Source organism: Syzygium oleosum, unplaced genomic scaffold, assembly GCF_021117445.2.
Source record: "Syzygium oleosum isolate NSW1041296 unplaced genomic scaffold, Sole_v2.1 Sole_v2.09, whole genome shotgun sequence".
NCBI lineage: Eukaryota > Viridiplantae > Streptophyta > Magnoliopsida > Myrtales > Myrtaceae > Syzygium > Syzygium oleosum.
The window spans coordinates 4,128,741-4,152,443 of NW_026607493.1; the positions used below are offsets into that span (position 1 = coordinate 4,128,741).

General features: G+C 40.3%; 3 protein-coding genes and 2 non-coding genes across 6 annotated transcripts in view; 3 read left to right on the forward strand and 2 right to left on the reverse strand.

Annotated features, from left to right (window-relative positions):
• The window catches only part of LOC115673716 (glutathione S-transferase F13-like), a 47,460-nt gene that overhangs the window by 22,823 nt on the left and 934 nt on the right, over window positions 1-23,703 (reverse strand). The window lies entirely within an intron of this gene.
• LOC115673635 (uncharacterized) lies at window positions 6,024-9,756 on the forward strand. The gene is made up of 2 exons (XM_030595854.2): window positions 6,024-6,686; window positions 7,883-9,756. Exons 1-2 carry the CDS (start codon window positions 6,024-6,026, stop codon window positions 9,503-9,505), a joined length of 2,286 nt encoding a protein of 761 aa, XP_030451714.2. The 3' UTR covers window positions 9,506-9,756.
• On the forward strand, window positions 12,815-12,903 carry LOC115673762 (small nucleolar RNA R41). Its single transcript, XR_004004867.1, has one exon. It is a non-coding gene; the product is annotated as a small nucleolar RNA R41 (small nucleolar RNA).
• Window positions 13,094-13,172, forward strand: LOC115673763 (small nucleolar RNA Z155). Its single transcript, XR_004004868.1, has one exon. It is a non-coding gene; the product is annotated as a small nucleolar RNA Z155 (small nucleolar RNA).
• Window positions 14,609-21,168, reverse strand: LOC115673636 (metal tolerance protein 2). 2 transcript variants are annotated; one of them, XM_030595855.2, is made up of 12 exons: window positions 20,675-21,167; window positions 19,832-19,901; window positions 19,103-19,200; window positions 18,770-18,924; window positions 18,382-18,497; window positions 18,148-18,244; window positions 17,527-17,611; window positions 17,097-17,159; window positions 16,836-16,941; window positions 15,663-15,808; window positions 15,089-15,180; window positions 14,609-14,997 (listed from the first exon to the last, which is right to left on the reverse strand). In XM_030595855.2, the coding sequence occupies exons 1-12, from the start codon at window positions 21,068-21,070 to the stop codon at window positions 14,850-14,852; spliced, it is 1,572 nt and encodes a 523-aa protein (XP_030451715.2). In that variant the 5' UTR covers window positions 21,071-21,167; the 3' UTR covers window positions 14,609-14,849. The 2 variants fall into 2 exon arrangements, with proteins under 2 accessions (XP_030451715.2, XP_030451717.2); XM_030595857.2 differs by having other exon boundaries at window positions 14,870-14,997; window positions 15,089-15,190; window positions 20,675-21,168.

The following is a 23,703-nucleotide window of genomic DNA, read 5'->3' on the forward strand; positions in this document are numbered from 1 at the left end:
GCAAAATATGCAATCGAGGCCTAAAACTTATCAAATTGGTTCAAATGAGTCATAAAGTGAATACCGTCAAATTTATTAATGGAAAATGCTGACGTGGCGCTAACATGACTTATTTTAACATTTTTCCTTTCCTACATGACAATAACGTGACCAAAACGAAATACTACTTTTATTTAAATTTGAAAAAAAAAAGAGGAGAAGGATAGGCGGGGAAGGAAGGCTTGCCCTCCCCGCCGCTCCTGCCGCCCCACCATTGCTGGGAGGGGCCGGCAAAGGTAGGGGGAAAGCAGGCAGGGGTCACCGGTGACCCTCGCCGACAACAGGCGTGGGGTCACAGCCCTCCCCCAGATTGGGCGAGGGTCGTCGGCCCTCACCCAGGCTCGGCCGAGGGTCGCCATTGGCGGCCGACCCCCGTCGTGGCGGCCCTCCCCCAAATCTAGCGAGGGTCAGCCACCACTGGCGACCCTCGGCCAGGTTTGGGCGAGGTCCGGCAACCCTCGCCCGATCTCGGGGAGGGCTCGCAAGCCATAACCTATCGTCGATGAGGGTCCCCGGCCCTTGGTTAGGGCCCGGTGACCCCCGCCTGTCATCCCCCCACCCTCGTTGGCCCCTCCCGGCGATGGTGGGGCGGCGGTGAGGGCAAGCCTACCTTCCTCCTCCTTTTTCTAATTTTTTTTTAATTTAGCTTATTTTTAAATTTAATTTAAATAAAAATTAATATTAAAATAATGATTAAAAAAATCATGTCATTGCCACGTGGGATATAAAAAAGTCACGTTAGCATTTTTCGTTATTCAAATTGGACGATGTTAACTTTAGGACTTGATTGAATCAATTTGACAAGTTTTAGGACTCGAGCAAGTTTTAGGACTCAATTACACTTTGGTAATAAATTTTACGACTTTCGGTGAACATATCCCTTTTTAAAATGAAATAAGTGGTACAACACGTGCATTTAGTTTTGTCTACTACTTTTGTTTATTTTTTTTTATTTAGAGGTTTTCTTTTATTTTTACCATTTTAATTTTTTTGAAAATTAAAATTTAATACTTAAGAATATTTTTTAATGTATTTTATCTTTATCTAATTTTTTTTTTCAATTTTAGACTCGAACAATAACATTTGAAATATAAATGAAAAGGACAAAAATTTTATTGAAAAAAGTAAAGTTCATGAACTTTATTCTCATCCATATTCTTAAGATATTAAATTAATCTTTCTAATCATTGTAATTCTCTTGGTGCAATGTATTTAATTATTTGGAAAAAAATAATTTGCATATAGTTTATTAATTAAGAGCATATGTATTTAATTTGTTCCGCTTTTGTTTTATTTTTTTGTTAAGAGGATTTCTTCGTAGATTAATATGTCCGTAGATATGCGCATGCAAAGTACGGGCCAAGTAACGATTAAAAGTTTGAACTCAAAACTTATTTATGGGAACTTATGATTGGAAAATTATAAAGGAATACTTTTCAATGGGATTGTTTTTGGGTAAATGACACAAATAGTCCATAAGTTTTGGCCAAATGTGCAATGTCATCCATGAACTTTTAATTCGTTCGATGCGACTCTTGAATTATTCATAAATGTTCAATCAGGTCCCTAAACTTTCAATATGTTCAATTAGTCCCTTAACTCTGTATTAAAAAATCAAAAGTTCTCATTATTACTTTCCGGATTTTGGAAAATCTTTTCCTTTCAATCCATTTCCTAAATCAGCAAAAAAATATGACCATCTTTTTATTACTTTTTTTTTAACCTTTTTAGGCTTTGTAAACATTACGATAGTTCCCTTTTAAGTATATTTTGAGTTATGATATCTATAATGGTAAAAGTACAATATCACTTAGAGTTGTATGCGGTTGATATTTCTGCTATTTTAATTTCTTAATTTATAGATTTAACTAAATTTAATTAAGAGAACACAAAACACAAAACCTTGAAAACTTTATCTATCTAATAATCAGGAACAAGATTTAGATTAATATAAGTACGGGAAATCTATAGATAAATTATTAGTCTAGTTAAATACTTTTATGGAAACACTCATTTTTAATAAGTGTATATATACTTAAATGTAACTATAGTAATATTTCAAAGGACAAAAAATGTACAATGTAATAAAAAGATAACATAGTTTTTTGTTGATTTAAGGAATGGATTGAAATGAAAAGGTATTCAAAAATCTGGGCAATACTTTAATTATGAAAATTTGTAAACGCTACCGAAGAAAAGATTGACTTTGTTATGGAAAGTTGAGGAACTAGATTGCATAAATTAAAAGTTAAAGGACTAGATTAAACATATAGAAAGAATTGTAAGAACCACATTAAATGAATTAAAAATTTAGAGATAACATTCCGTATTGAGCCAAAGTTTAGGGGCTATTTGTGTCATTTTCCCTTATCAACTTTTTTTTTTGGTAAGGATTTCCCTTATCAACTTTATGTTCAATTAAATGGATTTTCTTGAATTAATTAGAATATGTGGATTTCAAAGAAATTAACTTGAATGAAGTTGTAATTTGTAATTTGTAATAAACCGGCTATTTCAAATAATTTACAAGTTTAAGAAAAATGGATTTCAATAGTATATAATTTACAAAATAAAAACTGTCATTTAACCACTGGAACCTAGATCAAACCAAATTGCATCAAATAGTTGCTAAAGTTTCTTCAAGATATTGGCAAGTTTCCAAAGAGCCAAGTTCTGCTGCCCTAATCCACCTTCACATTTTGATATGCAGACATCGCTCCATGCTTCCTAGGTTCCCTTAGCTCGAGCTCGAGAAAATTACCCAATCAATATTAAATCTATAGTATAAGTGTCAATTAATTTATAAGCTTTTCAATTTTGTCAATTTAGTCTTCAAACCTCTGCGCGAAATTTCAATGTAATATTTTTGGTCATTTTTCACCGAAAATCGCTGACGTAACGGTCCAGTCATCGTTGGCCGTCCAACGTTGAGGACCACAACATCAGTGATTTTTGGCGAAAATTAGCTGGAATGACTACATTGGAATTTCGCGTAAATGTTTGAGATTAAATTGGCAAAATTAGAAAATTTAGGATTGAAGTTTATGATTAAATTGGCATCCGTATAATAAATTTAGGACTCATTGGACCATTTTCCTGCTCGAGCTCACCTCTCTTTCCAAAGAAAGCGGCACAGCACATTTCCACAAACCTTCACCATTTTCTTCAGGAAAACAGAACACTCGAGACTCAAATTGTCAAGCTGTAAAATGCCAGATATTTTCAGTTGGGAGTCTTCCAGCATCTTCAAATGCTCAACTGTCCTAGCATCCATTCTTAAGGTGATTGTATCATTCATGGTTTGGATTCCCTGTCAGAAAGTCTACCAGAAACAAGGGCACACCAAGATTCTAAGGGTTCGTTTTACTGACATTGGGGAAATGTGCTCGGACTGACATTGGGGAAATGTGCTCGGAAAATTATAAAGGCTTTTGGGCTGAAAAGGCTTTTCGAAATGTGAGTAATATTTGGTAAAATATATTTTAAAAAAACATCAGAAAATAATTTTGATATAAAGGCTGTTTAGTAAAAACTATACTTTATGAAGGGTTTTTGCTAATTTTTTTTATACAAAATTTCAAACTATTGGTTGGCGAAACTCAGCCACTGCTAGTGAGGGTGGCAATGGCTCGTCGGTGGCACGCCGGCTGCTCGCCGATTGCACACCAGACACTTGCCGGGCACGCTGATTGCAGATGCAATTGCATCTCCCCAAAAATTTTGCCAAAAGGCATTTGCTTGCTCAAGGAGCTCTAGGGCCCCAAAGGGCTTTGCAAATGTTGAACCAAACACATCTTACTCCCTTTTCGGAAAGCCACTAATGGTGATAAGCTCTGAACCACGATAAAAATAAAATTGCAGGGCATTTATAATGAGAGGATTAAGACGACTAATGGACACGATCTTATTGCATAGCCCAGTTTAGTAAGATTGATGATTGATAGGCTGTAGCCCTTTATAAGAACGCTGGCCAATAATAAGTCGTCACGTGTCCTATGCATACGGACCGCTAAAGGGTCACTACAGCCCCATAAAGACGTGAACTAGTATCTGGCCTTCTAAATGAGTAAGGGAGTTGGTAAGGTCTTTTCGGGCAAGTCTCATCTTTTATGACGTTCCATTCTAACGAGGATAACTCGAGATTCTATGACTAATTTTGACTTATTCCCTAACGGGGCAATGTTCCGTGAGGCGCCTGTGAAAAAGAACACCTAGATGTGAAAAATGTGTTTGTTCGCAATAAACTTAGGAAATTACAAAAAGAAAAAAATCATGTAAAAGCTAAAGCCAAATTATGCACTTATAGACTGTCGAGGTTTAGTTTGCCGTCCAAAACAAATAACATGGCACCGTGATCACTCCGAGGCTTGAACTCATGAAACGCGAGTGGCATCGCACTCAGGTAAATCAAACCAGACAGCATCCCTTTCTCTCTCTCTCTCTCTGAATCTTACAACTTCGTTCTGCCAATTCTACATTCTCTCTCTTTGGCAAAGTCCTAAAGAATTTGACTTCCCTCGACCTTCAGTATATATATCTCCTCTGTCTCTCGCTCTCTCTCTCTCTTTCTCCCTCTCTCCAACATGACTATTTGTCTTATTCCCTCTGTTTCCTGTTTGCTTTGCCTCCTGCTCCCTCCTTAATTTTTCACGACCGAAAGGTGGCGATCAAGTATCAGCGCAAAGACCCACCTGCTCTGTTGTTCATTTAAGGGCGTGGCTTGTTGACGTGTGAGTTCTTTCTCCAATGGTTACATCACTGTTTTTTCTTTCGATCATTCTTTGCATGCTCAGCTTTGTTAGCTATATCCATTTGGATGTGTCTCCTCGTTCTTTCGTTGTTTTATCAGTTAAATGTGTTTTGGAATTATATGGGTTTATACATAGCTTTAACTGATTGCGGTTGACATGGTGATTCTACGATTCCTTCACTCGAATGCTATTCGTTTTAACTTTGATGTCTATTTATTTAATGTGACGTTGTAGGTTGGGGGCATCCTCTGAATTTGGAGATGTCTCAACGATTGCTGCTTGTAGCTCGATAGGTTTATTTTCGTGGTAGCTTTATTCGTATATTGCTTTTGGGTTCTAACGCAGATCATATAATGTGTTCTTGTTATTCGTGATCGGGAACTTTAAATGCGGCTTTGTTTGCTTGGTGATCGATTCAGGAATGACATTCTTCTGCTTAGAAAGCATTTGCTTGTCAATTCATCAATGCTGGGCTTTAATATGATTTATTCGCTTATGATGTCTGCTGATTTACTTATTAGCAAGTCGTTTTGTGATCTTATTGCGATTGTTCGTTGCTCATTTTCTAATTTCAAAAGCACCCATCTTCCTTTTTGGGCTAGAATGCAGGATTTAATATCCTAGGTAGGCAAATGACTGAGCATTTGTGGAAGATAGATATGTTAGTAAAAGCCTCAACTTTAGCACTTTCTTCATGTCATCGGGTGATTTTGATACAATAGGAGAACCGGGTGGTATTCCAATTGGCTCGGAGGTGCCATATCACTCTGATGCAGTCTCATGTATGGTATTAATATCGAACCAGAAGTCATAGATCGTGGGGTTTGCTAGTGGATTGATGTGAAAACTGAGGCATCTAGTAATAGGTTTATATCCCCTTTGTCAGAGTAGAATATTTATAGTTTGATCATATACTTGAAAAGGCTGATGACATTTATTATAATAAGATTGATTATTCAAAAATAACTTTGTAACTGGTCCTAAACGAAGGCATCAGTCCATGCTTTTCGTGACACGGGTCGCACGAGATGGGAACAAATTGACTCTCTGTTAAAATGAATGGCTAAACATGGTCACTGTCAACTTACTTTAGTCTGAGTCCCATAACAAGTCCGTTCTCATATGTTATATAAGCTTGTTCTTTGACTAGCTAGATCTTTATGCTTTGATATTTCTGAAATGTATTGATTTAAATTATCTTAGTGACGGACTTTCTTTATCGTTCACAGCAAGATGGAAGGCACTGAAGAGAAATCTGCAGACCCGGTACTTTCTAGTTGTTTATCCAGGACAAATGATGGTTTTGGAGATCCAAAGGTCCTTCCACGGGTTGGAGATCAGTACCAAGCTGAAATTCCTTCGATAGTTGTGGAGAATGATCCTATGCAGAACTCAAATAAATTAATCGGTGCCCAATTTGTTGGCAAAGGAGAGAATCTGATGACTCCAAATACAATGTTTGCTAATGGAGAAGACGTGAAAGATCTTGAACGACTTGGTGAAGCAGATGGAGCTGATAAGATGGATGTGCATTCTTTAGTGGAGGAACCGAAAACTAAGATGGATCTAGATGTTGGCATCTACAATCTGCCTGACTCATCCAGCGAAGCTTGGACTAAGTCTGAATGCGACGGCTTTGCCCTCGGTCTGTATATCTTTGGGAAGAATCTTATCCTTGTTAAGAGGTTTGTTGAAAGTAAACCGATGGGCGATATACTGCGCTTTTACTACGGGAAGTTTTATGGTTCGTCGGGATATCACAGATGGTTGGACTGTAAGAAGTTACGGAAGAGGCGTGTTTCTGGGAAGAAGATATTCACTGGATGGAGGCACCAGGAATTACTATCTCGATTAGTTTCTCGTATCTCAGAGGATTGCCAAAAGCTTATTATTGAGGTTTGTTCATGCTTATTCATCCCAGTCGGACAGATAAATAATTGAACATGCATGACAACCCTCATATTTTGATGTTTTGACTTGAATGTCACAGACTCACTGCCCTTTTTTCCCCTGAACAATGTGCCAGCACATGATCAGCATACTAGTTACTCTGGTTTGGCAGCTGATGTTTCCGGTGTTCGCTAAGATTACTTTCAGCATTATGTTTGGCCTTTATGATCACTATTCTCATAAATATATTACGGTCTGTTTTATTTTCTGGTGATATTTGCTCAAACACTTAAAGAACACTGACATTCCCATGATAAACATCTTATTTTAAATGCTATGAAACTACAAGAAACTTCAACTCTATAGACGATGAATGGTAAAATAAACAAGTTCAATACTGGACTCTGTTGTAATGCCATGGCACTTTAGAACAATGGAAAGTTGATATTTGACCATTTAGATCTGTAGATTTAAACATCCCTGTCGCATCAGTGAGAAGTGTGTTTCTTTCCACACTGTCAGTGTTAAACACTATTTGGGCAATGTAACATGGCCAGTGAGGCCATGGCTTGGAAGTTGAGTGAAGTGGGTTATATCTTGGATTTATGGTTTTTCCTTTGAGCGAGCACCGGTTATTTTTTATATTTGAGTATTTTCTGGTTTCTCTCCTCATTGAGCTATGTAATTTATTTCACTATGCATGCTAGGAGTAAGTTCCCACAATTATCGGCTCACAGCTGCTAGATTAATATCCATAGCAGCTTGATAAGGTTGAAAGGAATCTAGGGAATTAAATCATCCCTTCATCCCCTTTAAATTTCACAGTATTGAAAATTGTTAAGTCGCTGAATTTACCTAATCTTTCTTCCGTGTTAAACTGTGAAGGCCCTAAGGCTGAGGATCTGTTCTGTTTCTCTAATAATTTGGCTGCAACATCAGAGAGGAGCATCTAAAAATGTTACCTTAAATTCGCCTCGTTATTTTTTTGCTTCTTGTCTTAGGACTAATACTCTGAATTCGCAAACTATTTTCGTGTCAGCCAATTCATTCCAATCTTTAGAACACATCAGTTTCTGTGAATGCTATATCTGCTGGCGCAACGCGTTATATTTGTTACTCAATCTGTATCCTTCTATTATAAGTTGTATCTGTTTTAGTGAGAAAAGCATCACATCATGCTGATCTAGATATTGTGGCTGCAGGTTTCTCAGCAAATGGAAGAGGGAAGAACTTCATTTGAAGAGTATGTATTCACTGTAAAGGATGCGGTCGGTCTTGGCCATCTAGTCGAAGCAGTAGGAATCGGCAAACGAAAGAGAGATCTCACCCGTGTGGTCGATGAGTCAACAAAAAAGAAAAGCAAGGTTCCAGCGATTCCAACTGGCAAATCTTGCTCTTTACTTCCACCCGCTGAAATAATCAAGCTTCTAACAGGAGACTTTAGGTTAAGTAAAGCTAGGTCGAGGGATATTTTCTGGGAAGCTATTTGGCCCCGCCTTTTAGCTAGAGGATGGCACTCTGAGCAGCCTGAGGATTACAGTCATTCTGGGTCAAAGCATTCTTTGGTTTTCCTCACACCAGGCATCAAAAAGTTTACAAGAGGGCATCTTGTGAAAGGAAACCACTACTTCGACTCTATTAGCGATATCTTGAGTAAAGTTAAATTGGACCCCGAGCTTATCGAGCTCGAACTTGGAGCAGTAAAAGAAATTAGTCTTAAGGAAGAAAGCTGGCAGGAAACATCTTCAAAGTGTGACTCGGATGAAGTTGTAAATAGGAAATGCCACCAGAGGTATATGCAGCCCCAGAATTCAAAACCCAGTCCAGCTTCAGCCAGCTTCATGATAGTGGATACTAGTTCGGTTTGTAAAGGACAGGCTAAGATGAGAGAGGTGAGACTTTTACCAAGTGAGACGACCTGTGCATCTACTCATTCTGGGCAAATTGAAAAAGATACTTCTGAAGTGTCTGAAGACAAAGATGATGCAACTGATGATAGAGCAGGATCTCATAAATCAGGTGATGCAACAAGAGCTATTGATAATATACAGCCAATCTTGCTTAAGAAATGTCGATTTGACCTGGGAATGAAGGCTGGCCACCCAGATTGCAAGGGTTCCACCTCACAACAGCGAGATTTAAGTCCTCTTGCTTGTGGAGAATCGAACAGTTGCATCGGAAATCTCTCTGCACAGAGAAAATTATACAAGAATGAGTTTCATTTTCTTTCGTCTGTTAAGAACAAGAGCATAGTCTTGCAGGGAGGTTCATCTCAAGAATTTTCGGTTGCATGTTCCTTTGTTGAAATCAGTCCGGACGAGCACAAGTCTGAAAGTTGTAAGAATGGATTTCCATCATTGGACAAGAAAAATTCCCATGCATCGATCAACTTGACTCTCCAGCAAGTATCAACCGATACTGGAACTCATGAATCCTTGACCCAGAAAGTAGTGCAAAGTCATGATCAAACAAGTTCTGCCAAATCATCACATCCATCCTCTGGGTCGGATCAGCAGACAGAGCTGTCAAATCCATCCTATGGCGCTCCCAACATAGAGCAACAGCATAATAGGAACAGGTGCAGGCAAAGTACTAGGAACCGGCCATTGACGAGAAAAGCATTGGAATCGATGGAATGTGGGTTTTTCAACACAAAGAGGAAGAGGAAAGGTGCAAAGGTTTCAAAAGATGTTTCAGCACAGAATTTTCCCCGTCAAATGCCCGTGACAGCGAGTGTGAGTCCAACATTCAACGACGGTCCAGGACATAGTGTTGCACACCCTATAAATCAAGCAGGGAGGCCCCAAAATGGACATCAATGGTAAATGCGATGTGGTTGGTTAGTCTTGCGCTTATTTCTTGAATCGATAGGTGGTCATACTGCTCGGAGCTCATTGTTCGTCTTATCTTAGATAGCTTTAGTTCCTTTTCAATGGGTTGTCCGAATATAGAGGGAGTTGTGCATTTGATGTTTGTACTATCATATACATGAATAGTCTGAATTCACAAAATCTCGGGACGAGACAATGACCGGTCAAGTGAACGACTTATGGGAGAAATGTCAAAAACTTGGATGAACCGGATCTTCTTCCTGAAAAGCTGAGGAAGGTGAGATGGGTTTGGATTTTTAAAGTACAGAGGATTTATCATAAGTTGTTGGATAGCTTTCATTCTTTATGGTTTAGGCTTCGCATCATCTTTTATACATTCTTGGATGGCAAAAGAAACTGGTGTGTTTCATTCGTGGTCACTGTACTTTACTGCAATCCGTAATTGTTTGGTCGCGAAATCAACCAAATAATAAATCCCTCCTCAAAAAACGTTAGTTGCCCTTAACATATTGTTATTTCCTGAGGGTTCTAGATATTGTAATTTACAGTAGATTCGTACATTTCATGAAGTAACTTTCACATATCAGAAATTTGCAGCCACTTGAATTGGTTAGTAACTTCTCTACATGATAGAATAATAAGAAATTGTACAGGGTAACCTTTGCACTGTAGTTGATGGTTTCTTCTTTTATATTCAAGGGAATGCGATTGTTAGTGATTAGTTGTGTGATAAGTAACTTTGAATTCCGAAAAGCAATTTTCGACCGCCTTATAGTTAGTAAATTCTCGATGTGGATAGTGACTTTCATAGAACAAAATAAGCTCGACAATTTTAGCTTCTATTGATTTTCAATTTGGTCAGTAGTTTTCAAAGGTGAGCAACAAATTTTCTGAACAAGAATATAATGATTGATATCCATGGGGATATTAGCACCACTTCTTTATCATCAACATCATTCTATAAGCTTGCGAAATTTTTTAGTTAATGTTATCGACATTGTGTTTCGAGAACAGATGCATTCTCCCTTTAGACACTATTAACAAGGTGTGGAGGAAGCCATTTCTTCCATCTCCTATGTTTTCTTTAACCCGCAAAATTGCACGAGTCGTTATTACCGGAGCTACTTCGCCAAGACTTAGGGTCTGTTTGGTTCAACTTTGAAAATGCTACTTGGGGGAATGCAAATACCTTTGGGTGAAAGCCCACTGGGAAAATGCAAATGGTGTTTGGTAAAAATATTTTGTAAAGCTACTTTGACCAAAATATAGTGTTTGGTGAATTTTTTTTGCAAATGGACTTTGGGAATAAAAAAACCTAACTTATTACCCTTCGCCGGAGCCGGCGTCGGCCGGACGCCGGCGAGCCAGATCTGGCGCCGGCGGCCATCGCCTGAGGTCGGGCGACCGCCGGTGGGCCAGATCTGGGGCCGGCGGCTGTCGCCCGAGGTCGGGCGACCCTCGGCAAGGGTCGCGTGACCTAAGCGGCCGCCTCGGAGTCGCGTGACTCGGGCGGCCGGCGCTCGGGTGGCGTCGTCGCCGAGGTCGAGGCGACCGCGCCGGCCGATCTGGGGCCGGCGGCCGTCGCCGAGGTCGGGCGACCCTCGGCGAGGGTCGCGGGACCCAAGCGGCCGCCCGAGTCGCGCGACTCGGGCGGCCGGCGCCTAGGTCGCGCAATGCCGCGGCGGTCGTCGCTTGGGTCGCGCGACCCGGGCGGCCGTCGCCTGAGGTCGCGCGACCCAGGCGGCGACGGCCTGGGTCGAGCGACCCCAGCGACGGCGTCGCTTGGGTGGTCGCCTGGGCGGTCGCCCGACCCCAGGCGACCTCGCCGGCCCTTCTCCCTCGCCGGCCACCCTCACCGAAGAAGAACAGCAGCTTCAAACCCTAACTTTAAAAAAAAAAAAAAAAAAAAAAGAATGAACAGTAGCATTCGTGGAATGTTGAAAGCCCAAGGCTGGTCCGGACCAGCCTTGGGCTTTCAGCATTTGGAATGCTAGCATTTGGCCAATACTAGGCCAAATGCTGAACCAAACACTCCAGCATTTTGGGAAGGGGTTTTCGAGGCTCAAAGCCCCTTCCCAAAGCTGAACCAAATACCCCCTTAGTTTTTAGATTTGAGGGTATGCCGGCAATTTAGGGGGTTCACACCAAAATTCGAATATGACTAGTTCCTTCGTGCACCATGAGTGTACCCTTCCCATTCGAGATTGATATGGATGACTTTTAACAAGAGAGTATGAAGACGAACTGCCAAGTTGAGGAGGTTTGTTAGCTTTACAGCCCGAATATGTCGGATTCTAATCATTGATGATGTATGATGGTCTATTTAATTATTCTTTATATCGAGATATAGATAGATTTCAACAATTTGTCCCCCGATGCAATACAAAATTCCTAGTGGTACAAATGAAAAATGGCTATTGTCTAGGGGTGATCGATTTTAGGGTGAACCGCTTTTCACCCTTGAACCGGACGACCAGTGTGGTCTGTTTTTCTGGGTGGATCCAAAAACCGGCCGTTTCTCTCTTTTTTTTTTCTTATTCTCTGAAAGACCGCAAGTGTTGGCACATAGTCTAAACTTTTACACAAGTGATGTTAATAAAACAAGCTCGTGGTATCATGATAAGCTAAACATGATGAACATCTCCATGAACAAGGCTATAATGATCATCAAGAACCAAGTCTGAGAGGCGTCAAGTCGCGAGGACGACGTGAGCGTTGCGTGACTGAGACCGAGAGAAGCGAGAGTGAAATGCGTGAGCGACGAGCTTGTGTGATTGAATCTGAGCGAGAAAAGAATGAGAATTAGGGATTTAGAAATTTGGAATAATAAGAATATCAAAAAAATCGGTCCGGTCCACGTCTGGAACTGAGAACCGAACCGATATTCACCGGTTCCAAATTTTAGGAACCGGAAACTGGATCGATTTCCACGGGAATCTGTTTAGTCCGGTTCTACTTTTGTCAATACATTAGCCCTCAAATTCAAAAATTCTATCTTTATTGGCCCATTTCCAAAGTCGTGTCATTTGAGTCCATGTTTACGCACCACATTCGGCCCACAATGGCCCATTCCTATCCGGCCTCCGCGCCTCTCTTCCGCACTACAAAATCCCTAACCCTAATTTCAAAATCTGCGCTGCGGCTTCCACCCTCCATGGGGGTTCTCTTCGTGTATATATATCTGAAGAAGAAGAAGAAGACGCCGCTTCGACCTTCATCGCTGGCAGCAGCGGAACCCCATTCTCACTTTGTTCTCTGTGTCTGTGTTTTGATGTCGTGTTGATAGTGTGGAAGGAGGAGGAGGAGGAGGCGATGATGCTGAAAACTACCTATTTTCTGAGGGAAATCTCAGTGATTACAAAACTTACCAATGGATCCTTCTGAGCCTCTCTCCCTCGCTTCCTCTTTCTACCCTTTTCCTCGTCTCGATGAATTCGATTCGGCTCGTGATAAAGTTGCGATTTTTCGTTTTAATTTTTTGGGTCATCGAGCGATCTTGATCTATTATGCTTCTTGTTTATATTCGCTTTCTCTTTTCTTGCCTCCTCTGTTTGCTCTTTGGAAGCTCCTGAAGCAGAGAGCCATTGATGTGATGATAACCTTCTCGGAAACACACAGATGTCGACTCAAAAATTATCAGACTACAATTATCTGATCAATGGTTCCTTGAATTCCCTTCCTACTTTTCTCGTCCGATCCTGTTTTCTGTCTCTTCTAATTATTTTCTATGGTAATCTTATGCTTCAAGATTTTTCGTCCTTGTTTAGAGGTATGAATCAAATATTGGTGGAATTTCAAGAAGGGTTTTAGCATTCTTGCGATCTTGGAAAATTGTCAAAGTATACAACAATGACCCGTGAGATTTTTCTTCTCTCTTTGTATACGAAATTATTTTATGCTTCAGATTTTTTTGTCCTTGATTATGGCCCAACCAGATATTTTTTTAAAATTTCAAGAAGGGCTTGGCATTCCTGTGAACCAAATATTGTGGTGCAATAAGGTTTTGCTGGATCAATCAATTTGGGAAGATCAAGATAGCATTGTCTCAAAAAAGGAACATCAATAGGGATATAATCAATTGTATACTATTTCTTGTTACACTCATTTGTTGAGTACCCTCGAATAGTTGGCCAATAAGGACCCGTTTCAGAACGTGTTAAAAGTGAAAATTCTACATTTTTGTTAAAATAATTTGGGAACATAAATGCGTTTGTAAACTTTTTATTCCCGGGCACATTTTGCAAAAATTTGTGCCGAGAAACGATTTTGGAAGAGAAACAAAAGTAAAAAAGTTGCTTCTTGTTTAATAATTTGAGAATCAATTTTTTTCTTCTTTTTTTTTTTTTTTCTTATTTTGTGTTGTTCTTCAAAATTTGGGCCGGGCGCCAAGTGACCGGCCACGGCCCGCATGGCCGGCAGGCGTCACGGCCCTCGCCGGTGGCGAGAGGCGAGGGACCTCGCCGTCGCGATCGGGCGGCGAGACCTCGCACAGTGGTCAGCGGCGAGGCTCTCAGCTCCAGATCTGGGCGAGGCCGAGCCTCGCCGTCTTTGGCGAGGCCAGGCCTCGCCGTCGCGATCGGCGGCGAGGCTCGGCCTTGCCCGAGCGGCGAGGCGACCCTCGCCTCCGCGGCGAGGGCCATGACGCCCTCGCTAGGCTGCCGGGTGTGGCCGATCGTCGGCCCAATGGGTCGCAGGCGATCGGCCATGGCCAAAGAAAATGGTAGAAAGAAAAAAAAATTAACAATTCAAAATATTATTAAAATATTATTTGGGAACGTAAATTTTGTTAGTTCAAACGCATTTATATTCTTTTCTACTCTAGGAATAGAAATTTTGGACAGGTTTATCAAACGCCTTTAAATGCTCGAAATTGTTTGGGCACTGATAAAAATCATTTACGTTCGAAATAGTTCGAGCACAAAATGGTATTCATGCGCACCCTTAAATCTACATCATCCTATTTCTGACACCAATATTCTTTCAATTTCTCCTTCTCCGAGATCAGGTAGGGAGAAGAAGTAAACCTAGAAGAAAATATCAGCAATAACTGGTTTTAGGGGAAAAAAAAATCTAGCCAAAAAAGAAAAGATCAGATAGAACGGTTCATAACAGTTCAAAAAGATTGAACTTTGAAGTACCAGGCTCTTCAAAACTTTAGCCTCGTCGGGGGAAACAAGACTTCTCATAGACCTAATCAGTAGAGAAGTCTGATCCATCCCACATACTAGAAGGGGTGGAACAGATTTTTATTCTACATATACTTTCTAACCTAAATGGCATATGTTTGTGCTCCACAGGAGAAATCTCCAATGACTTTACAAGCCTCTAAACTCAATTACTACTTATCCTCCCAATTCCTTTCTTCAAAATCATCATTGGAACGGGGTATTCGACGCCCTAACCTTAGTTGAAAGCTGACGTGAACTATGTTAGGGTCAGTCTTCAAAACCTCCTCTTCAGCTTCTTTCACTACCTCCATTGCATTCCTGGAACGAGGAATAGGAACAACATCAAATGACCGGGAACAAGTTCATATTTTAGCAAAGAACAAAGCCACAATAGGGGGAGAATATCTACCGTATTAACATCTCTGGAGGCATGGAGACCTCAACCTCGAGTAGGACTTTGCCTTGCAACACGTGGTGTGTTATGCGTTCCACGACCATTTGCTGAAACAAGCTGGAGACTGTCATATTATATGCAGTTGCAATGGAAAGTTCAGAAGCCAATGCTATGAGGTGACACTATGGGGGAATATGGCATGTAACTATAAAAAAAGAAGAAGCTTAAGCCATATGCAAAGGCCATGCACATAATGCTAAGTTCCAGAAACACCTAAGCACCAGTATGGCCTAATTGTATGTTTTCGTGTGGCCACAACGCGCTTTATTTGGACCATATGCATCAAAGGTGAAAGCTGAAACTACAGATTCGTTCTTAGCAACACTAATTGCAAGGCACACCAGTTGGCTTCAGGAAAGACATCATACATCTGGAATGTATGCACAAACAGATTTCCGTGGACAAGGATGTAAGTTCTTCAGTCCTAATCTGATAGGGTCAGATGTTCTCAACAAATGTAACAATCATAATAGTTAATTAAATTGACTGTGCATATCTCGAATTCAATGTGAAAAGAACTAACAAATACCTTCGAAAGCTTTGATGAGACAGCATTACGAACAACAGCTTCAATTGCCTTGTCATCCACACAATTGTTTCTGTTCGGAACAACCAATCCCTTTGAGAGTTTTTGTTCATCCACTTTTGTTGGAGAAAACAGAGAAGTCAAAGGGTCTACGGACATTTGACAAACAAATTAGACTTAGCAAGTTGAATGAGAATGCTGCAATTTCTTTCAGAGGTTTATGTATGAGAAGTAGTTGAAGTTGAGGGAAAATAACATCTATGTTCACAAGAGTTTATTCACTTTGCATCGAGTTTACAGTTTGTAAAAGTACGAAAATGAAATTCTAGTACCTACATATTCATTTTGACATTCATCAGAGCCCAAAACTGATGTAGGATTGATAAGTGTCAAAGGAGTGAGCCCGATCTGGATTAAACTTTAAATTTTGAATGATGAAATTTTATTGGAAGTTGCAGTGAATACCTAAGAAGAGTAACTTCCTTCTGGCTTCATACCTAAAGCTTCCTAAGCATTGCACTTAAGAGGTGAACTACATAACATCATCAAAAGCCGTATTATAGAGAGGTTGAGGAAATTGTCAAGATACTAATACACTTCTAAGTCACGCAAAAAAGGACAACTAACTTGACTAGTAGATAAATCTTGATCCCACTAATAAAACATGCCAATAATCTCAATGTTGCAATAATTATCAACTCATCTGATCTTGTGGATTGGGTCAGAAGCTTTACCATAGTGTTCATGCCCTCAATCATTCTTTGTTACTAGCAATTCTCCATGAGATTTCTCTCAAAAAGTTATACGGAATAAAAAAAAAGTAAGATGCCGGAGTGATGAGATAAGCACTCGTGAAGTTTTACCCTCTCAAATTTCTCGGATCCAGACAAATAACAGGAGACGTGCTCCAATTGCTTGATTTTTCCTATTTTCTAGTAACTTCATGTCTACCATGAGATTCTTTTCACAAAGTTATGCGGAATAAAAAAAAAAGATACACCCGAACCCAAGGTTATTATGATTAGCTTGATCTATATTTGATCTCTTCATGCCAGTAAAGAAGAGCAAACCAAGACTCACCAGTTTCATCCATTTGACTGAATAAAACATCATCAAAGATACTAGGATGTCCACACAAACAAATATAAATCTGGAATTGACAAGGAAGGATGATACCTATGTGTATGAAAACTTCTGTAACTTCAGGGTGGGACTCATGAATTTGATGACGAACAGTTTCACCAACTCCATGTGCTGCACTAACACTAACAAAAGGATCAACCTGCGGTACATAAGTAAAAGAAACTGTTAAGCAAAACCAGTCCTGCAGTTTCAGTCACATCATGTGTGAAAATTTGAAAGTTCCAGCCGCTTCCTGTGAATTCTCATTCCTCACTACTTGAACTGAACTTTGAAATTATTAGAATAAAAACTCACCTCAATATGCACATCAAGATAAAGAGATGAACCAGCTCTCCTTCCCCGCAATCGATGACATCCCTAGAAGAGTATCCAATTGTCATGTTGTCCAAGTGCTTTATGTAGCATTGCATAATTTATATTGAATTTGAGAATGTTTACTCATTAAGGGACAAATCTACCAGAAATAGTTCATCACCTAACCAAGGATTAATTATTATGATTGAAGGGCTACAAATGATCAAGTGTTAAACACCTCCAATCAAATGCTTGAATTCTATCCTCATCTTACAATATGACTCTCTACAGTCTACATATGGTTTGTGCCAAATGCAAATTTAGAATGCACTTAATGTCTACTTTGCACAAGGGCTTTGTTCAAAGTATAGGAAGTTGTAGAATGAGTTCCTCAAGATCTAACTACCGTTGAAAAAAAATTTAGACGTACCTTAACTCCTTGAACTTTAAGTATTGTTTCTTTTATTGGATCTAATTCTTCAGCTGGAATTGCAGCATCCACCAGTTCCAAGATGCTAAATTGTGGTCACAAAAGAGATGTCAGAATGAATAGGTTAGTCAGAACGCCACGATAGTCCATCCAAGCTTAGGCACTAAAAACATAGTAATGACCACGGATACTTTAACAGCTGAAAGAAAGAAAAGAGAAAATTTGAGTTTAATGTAGAGAATAGGACAAAGTGGAAAACATTTTAGTTCTTTGGATCATAGATACAACATGAAACTTCTATGTGAACAAAACAATCATTATTACGACTTCCTCATTACAAGTACATTTGAACATGCAGTTCTTCTCAGCTAACTTACCTGAGTGCCTTTAACTAATAAGGAGTGACTGAGATTCTTCGTAAGAAATAAAACAAATTTTCAAGCCCAAGATGAAGGGAGGAGCAAGTGATCATATAATGGTATCGAAATTTAGTACAATACAACTAAGAAATCATGTTATAGTACAAATGGAAAGCACTGAAATTAGGTCTTGCAATTACTATGATTGTCTTGTTAATTATCCAAAAAAAATGCAAGGTAAATTTTCAGAAAGGAATAAAACCTTTGGTAACCAGCTTCAAGTCCAGCCTTAAAGATCATGCCTGAGACAACAAGTCCTGCTAGGGGATCCAGAAACTTTATTCCCAGGATAGAGCCTCCTGAATTAGGACAAATGACACTGTATCAGCATTTGTCAATTAGAAACCAAAAAGTTCATCGACAATGCCTCGTGAGTCGAACTAAAAGGTTTATCGAACTACCGCTAAATCTATGCAATGCATGTAAATTTTCTTACCTACACCGATAAGAGCAACCACTGATGAAATTGCATCTGCACGATGATGCCATGCATTTGCTTTCATTAGTCCACTGCCTAGCCTTTCACCAGCTCGTTTTGTTATCCAGTATAGACTGTGGTACAAACAAGATGTGCATGAACATATTGATTAATTGACAGATCCAAAGATTGGTGAAATATGAAGCTACATGTTTGTCAAAGCATAGAGGTGAGAAGACCCACTTAAACAACATTAACAAATCGTATGGCATGCAACAAGGAGAGAACTGCGTATTGTTTTCGTATACACCATATACACTAAAAATTGGTATTTTCCCTTTCTATGCAATCTCCACAGCAAAAAAACCTATTTAATTAGGTTGGCAGAGAAAACCGATAAACCCACCCTTCTTTAGTAGATATTGATATGATCATCACACTGAGAGCAAGGATGGGGTGCTCCATGTCAATTCCATCGTGATGACCACCGTGATGATGACTATGAACATGTTCATTTAGGACGAAATGGTTGACTATTTCAGGTGTGGTAGACAACAAACCCTGCAAGGAAATAAAAGCAGCCTTACAGCTAAGATGAATGTATCACATTATCAATCATGGAGATGTAATTCACTCAATCATCTGAGAATATTAATGCAAGGAACGGGTTAGGGAACTACTACTTTTTCCGGTAACACATATTCTTCAAGACAGAAAATGAGTAAGAAACATATCATACAAGTAAAAGATCTAGAGCATGCCAGGCAATACCACCAGCTGTAGCCAAAAGCATACAAGAGATTCCTAGTGCTCCTAAAGTCTCAAATTTACCATGTCCTGCAGCAAAAGAAAGCAAAGCCTTGAGCAAGCAAACACGGTTGCTTTAGTTTAGCATCTTGACATAAACAGCACTAAAACAAGATCAAGTCACAGCAAACCTCATCAACGGCGAATAGTCAATACTAATATGCATATCTACAATGTGTCAGAGATTTCTCCTCTAGAGCATCATGACACGTCCTGTAATCTAATTATTTGTTTTCAACCCAACGTTGAGTGAAAGTAAACAACACGAACATTCACATGAGATAGAGAATAAATGTCATCGTCATACACAAAATGGATTCAACGTAAGGCCTGGCAAGACATGAACCACCATGCATCAGGTAATAGAGACTCGAAAGAAGAGATAACTTTTAAAACTGGACCATTACATGTGATCCATAAGGAAAGGGTACTGGTAGATGTCCATAGCATTTAAACTATCCAAAAGGACAGACACAAAGGTTGAGTTGCCAAGGCCATGCAATTTCAGAGACATTGATACCGTCCTTCAAGATCCCTGAAGGTTTCTACAGTGTTGCTCCTTCACGTCGATTTCAATTCATATGGCATACAGGTAGAGATCAAGACAAGAATAAAACTTATTTTAGTCAGACTAGTGAGGGTATGCGCTTGAAGAGATTACCGTAGGGGTGATCTTTGTCTTTAGGAACGTTTGCAGCTTTATATGACCATAATGCAACGCCACTAAGAACCTGCAGTTAGGAAAAAAGTGGTAGATAGAAGAAATAAGGACAAAGCAAGGAATTAAAGAGAGATTTAGAACAGTTGAAATAACATCCCTCCCCCCCTTAGAAACCTTGAAAGAAGAAAGCTAGCTGTCAAGCACAAAAATGGATGTTTGACTATGCCATGTAAAACTATCCATATGTGACTAAGCACAAAACCAGCCTTTACTTTGCTCCCCGAATACACCAAATAGTTCCATTGAAAGAAGAGAAGTACAGCGACGGGGTAAACGGGATATGCTTAAGCTAAGGATGGGCTTTTTTTGGTTGCCCCATTGAATTTCTAAGATAACTCAAACTGTCTACGTTTTCAAGATGATACGATGTTCTCAAACGGTTCATCTTTTTCATATGTATTTTCAAATTTCCCACATTTTATTTTACAATAGGAGGACAACCATCACAAATCTTCTTTGTTTTGCCTTGACCAATCTTTGGAGAATTCATGTCCATCATAGCCCACTCTCATCAATGGAAATACATAAACTTTGTTTACACATTCAAGAGCTCCTCTAGATTCTTTGGTACTTAATGTCTTTACGTTAGAACTATCCAACAAGGTGCTTAGTGAATAAGCTATTAAGTTTTACTTCCCAGGGCAAAAGAATTAAAACAACCCGAGGTGATCTGACGTAACCCCGAAGAAAAAAAGATTCTACTTCTCAATCCAAAGATCGAAGACTAGGAACAGCCAAAAGAAAATGAACAACCAAGTGATGAAGAAAGCTAATCGACCATACCACGTCGGAGGCAGAATGCGCAGCGTCGGCAATGATGGCGGTGCTCCCCGACAGATAGCCCGTCACGGCCTTTCCCGCGGCCAAGCAGACGTCGGCGGCGAGGCCCATCCGGAAAATACGCTCGCCCTCCTCGCCGGCGGAGAACCGGCCGCGATCGTGATCGCGATCGCGATCGTGGTGAGAGCGGCCCAAGTTCCACCTTCTGGGGACATGGCAGCAGCAGCCGCCGCCGCCGCCGCCGCCGCCGCCGCCGCCGAGAGATGGGTCTCGGAGGTGGGGAGGGAAGTGCTGTCGGATCACGCGACCGCGACGGAGGATCTTGTCGGCGGCGTCCGGTGATGTTCTCGAGATGGAGGCCCTGCAGACGGTGCGGAGGTTGCAAAATCTGAAGCCCATGGTTGTCGGATTAACGTCTTTTGCCGAGGATTGCTCTTTCCATGGGAATGGGAAGCGGGGAGAAGTCTGTGCGTATAATTTATGAATTTATAAGTAAATCTTCACACAAATAAAAATCTTATTTTATATTTATATTATATTGCATTTACGTTCTTGGTCCAAATACCTTCAAATTATTTCACTTTAGCTCAGCATGCAATCATTTTCAAAATGTTTTAGAATAAGTATAATCAAATCCTTCCGGCGATATATCTTTAGCTATGGTCAGCCAACCTTGCTAACTAGCAAGCCTGAATCCCAACACCTCTTTTTTAGAGTTTTCGGAATGTGGTATTGACATGGTATTGGTATGGCTCCATGTCACAAAAGTAGCATTTTTTTGGAAAAAAACACAGAAAGCTAGAATTCAAAAAAAAAAGGATAAATGTATTTGAAGTTTTAAAACTTGTCACAAATGTATAATTGAGTCCTATAACTTTTAAAAAGTGCAATAGAGTCTTCAAACTTGTCAAATTTGTGCAATCAAATCTTTTCATTACCTCCCGTCTAACAATCCATTGATTGTTTTCCTGTCATTGCATTAGTCTTTGGCTTGTTTTCTTTCCCCCCTGCCTAAAATGTCAAACATATGTTGATGGGAATGAACTCGAGCTGGAATTCCAACAACAGGATGGTGGAAATGAGACGCGGGATCGGGACAATGCTAATTCGCCTGATTATACATTGTGCCGATGTATCTGATATTGGCATGAAACTAACAAGACATGTCACGAGTGCAAAAAATATGTGGGTGTCATTCACTCAAGAAAATGACGACATATCTAAGTTCTTGTAAAATATGAAGCAAATCTCTTCTTGGCCGGACAAAAAAAAGAAAACAGCGAAGATCGAGCGTTGAGTAGTTGGGAGAGGGATCTCCAGATGTTATGAAGCTCTCAATTGAACAAGGGTCGTGCAGCCATGGTTGAACTTGGGGAAAAGTGCCAAAAAAGTCCTAAACCTTTTGCATTAGTGCCAATTTAGTCCTAAACCTTTTTTTGGTGCCAATTCAGTCATAAACCTTTTGCATTGGTGCCAATTTAGTCCTAAACCTTTTTTTGGTGCCAATTCAGTCCTAAACCTTTTTAATTTGTGCCAATTCAGTCCTAAACCTTTTGTTTTTGTGCCAATTTAGTCCTTCCGGCCAATTTTGACCGGAATTTGCCGACGTGGACGCATGTCGGCCGCTGGCCGGTCACCGGCGCCGACGTGGACAACTTTAATAATATTTTAATATTTTTTTGAATTTTTCTTTTTTTTCCTTTTTTTTCTTTTTTTTCCAATTTTTTTTTTGGGTCACACTCCTTCCTCTGGCCGGTTGCCGGACCGGCAACTGGCCAAAGGCCAGAGGCCGGCAAGCTCGACCTCGCCGGCCACTGGCCAGGGCGGCCTCACCCGGCAAGGGCGAGCCTCGCCTTGGTCGGGTGAGGCTCGAGCCCTCGCCGGGTGAGGGTGCCCTTGGCCAGTGGCCGGCAAGGTCGAGCTCGCCGGCCTCTGGCCGGTCGCCGGACCGGCGACCGGCTAGAGGAAGGAGGGAGAGCCAAAAAAAAAAAGTGGAAAAAAAAAGGAAAAAAATAAAAATTCAAAAAAATGTTAAAATATTATTAAAGTTGTCCATGTCGGCACTGGTGACCGGCCGGCGGCCGGCAGGCGTCCGCGTCCGCAAATTCAGGTCTAAATTGGCTTGAAGGACTAAATTGGCACAAAAACAAAAGGTTTAGGACTGAATTGGCACCAATTTAAAAGGTTTAGGACTGAATTGGCACCAAAAAAAGGTTTAGGACTAAATTGGCACCAATGCAAAAGGTTTAGGACTAAATTGGCACCAAAAAAAGGTTTAGGACTAAATTGGCACTAATGCAAAAGGTTTAGGACTTTTTTGGCACTTTTCCCGTTGAACTTGTTTCAAGTGGACCGGTCTTCGCTCCATAAATTTACCTGATAACTCAAGTTCATGTGATCAAACCCAGTTTAGAATATAACCAAATATCATATCTCCGTTTGATTTTGTTGTTCAATTTAGGGTTTTCCGGTCGCCCCGGAGACCAAAATTTTTTTTGTTCTGCTGAGATGATGTTAATTGTACCGTTCGGGTCACTTTCATTTGGAAGTTTGAATTGTGGTTAGTATCACTGGTGCAAATTGATTTCACGGTACATGCAACTGATGCAATTCGGTCGAGATCTCAACAAGCCAAATGATGATGTGGCCCGGTGTCAAAGTGACACATCAACCATACACCAAAAAAGAGAATAGCAGCAGATAGAGAGAGCCCGCTGAGGGTCGCCAGACCATCACTCAACCTGGTACTTCTTGTGTGTTCTTCTATTCAAGAAACCAAATCAGCAAACAAATTTCAAGATTGAACTCTTTATCAGGCAATTCCTGTATTTATTAGTCCTATAATCGTGTTGAAAAACCAAGAGTGAAGAATTTGTAGTGCTTGATGCTCAAACAGTCTTCAGCGTAAACTGCACACAAACACAGATGGTACACTGTGGACAATACTTTTTCGCTGCCAAACAAACACATCTTGGCCAGATCATGTCGTACTGGTTCTCCTCTTTGGCTGATGCGATGTGATCATCATTTCA

Excerpts from the sequence above, each read along its gene's own strand:
- LOC115673635 (XM_030595854.2), top strand. The coding sequence starts at position 6,024 with ATGGAAGGCACTGAAGAGAAATCTGCAGACCCGGTACTTTCTAGTTGT. Across the intron at positions 6,687-7,882 it reads GCCAAAAGCTTATTATTGAG|GTTTCTCAGCAAATGGAAGA; the intron begins GTTTGTTCATGC and ends TTGTGGCTGCAG.
- LOC115673636 (XM_030595855.2), bottom strand. The coding sequence starts at position 21,070 with ATGGGCTTCAGATTTTGCAACCTCCGCACCGTCTGCAGGGCCTCCATC. Across the intron at positions 16,942-17,096 it reads ATCTTGATGTGCATATTGAG|GTTGATCCTTTTGTTAGTGT; the intron begins GTGAGTTTTTAT and ends TATGTACCGCAG. Across the intron at positions 14,998-15,088 it reads CCTCCAGAGATGTTAATACG|GAATGCAATGGAGGTAGTGA; the intron begins GTAGATATTCTC and ends TCCTCGTTCCAG.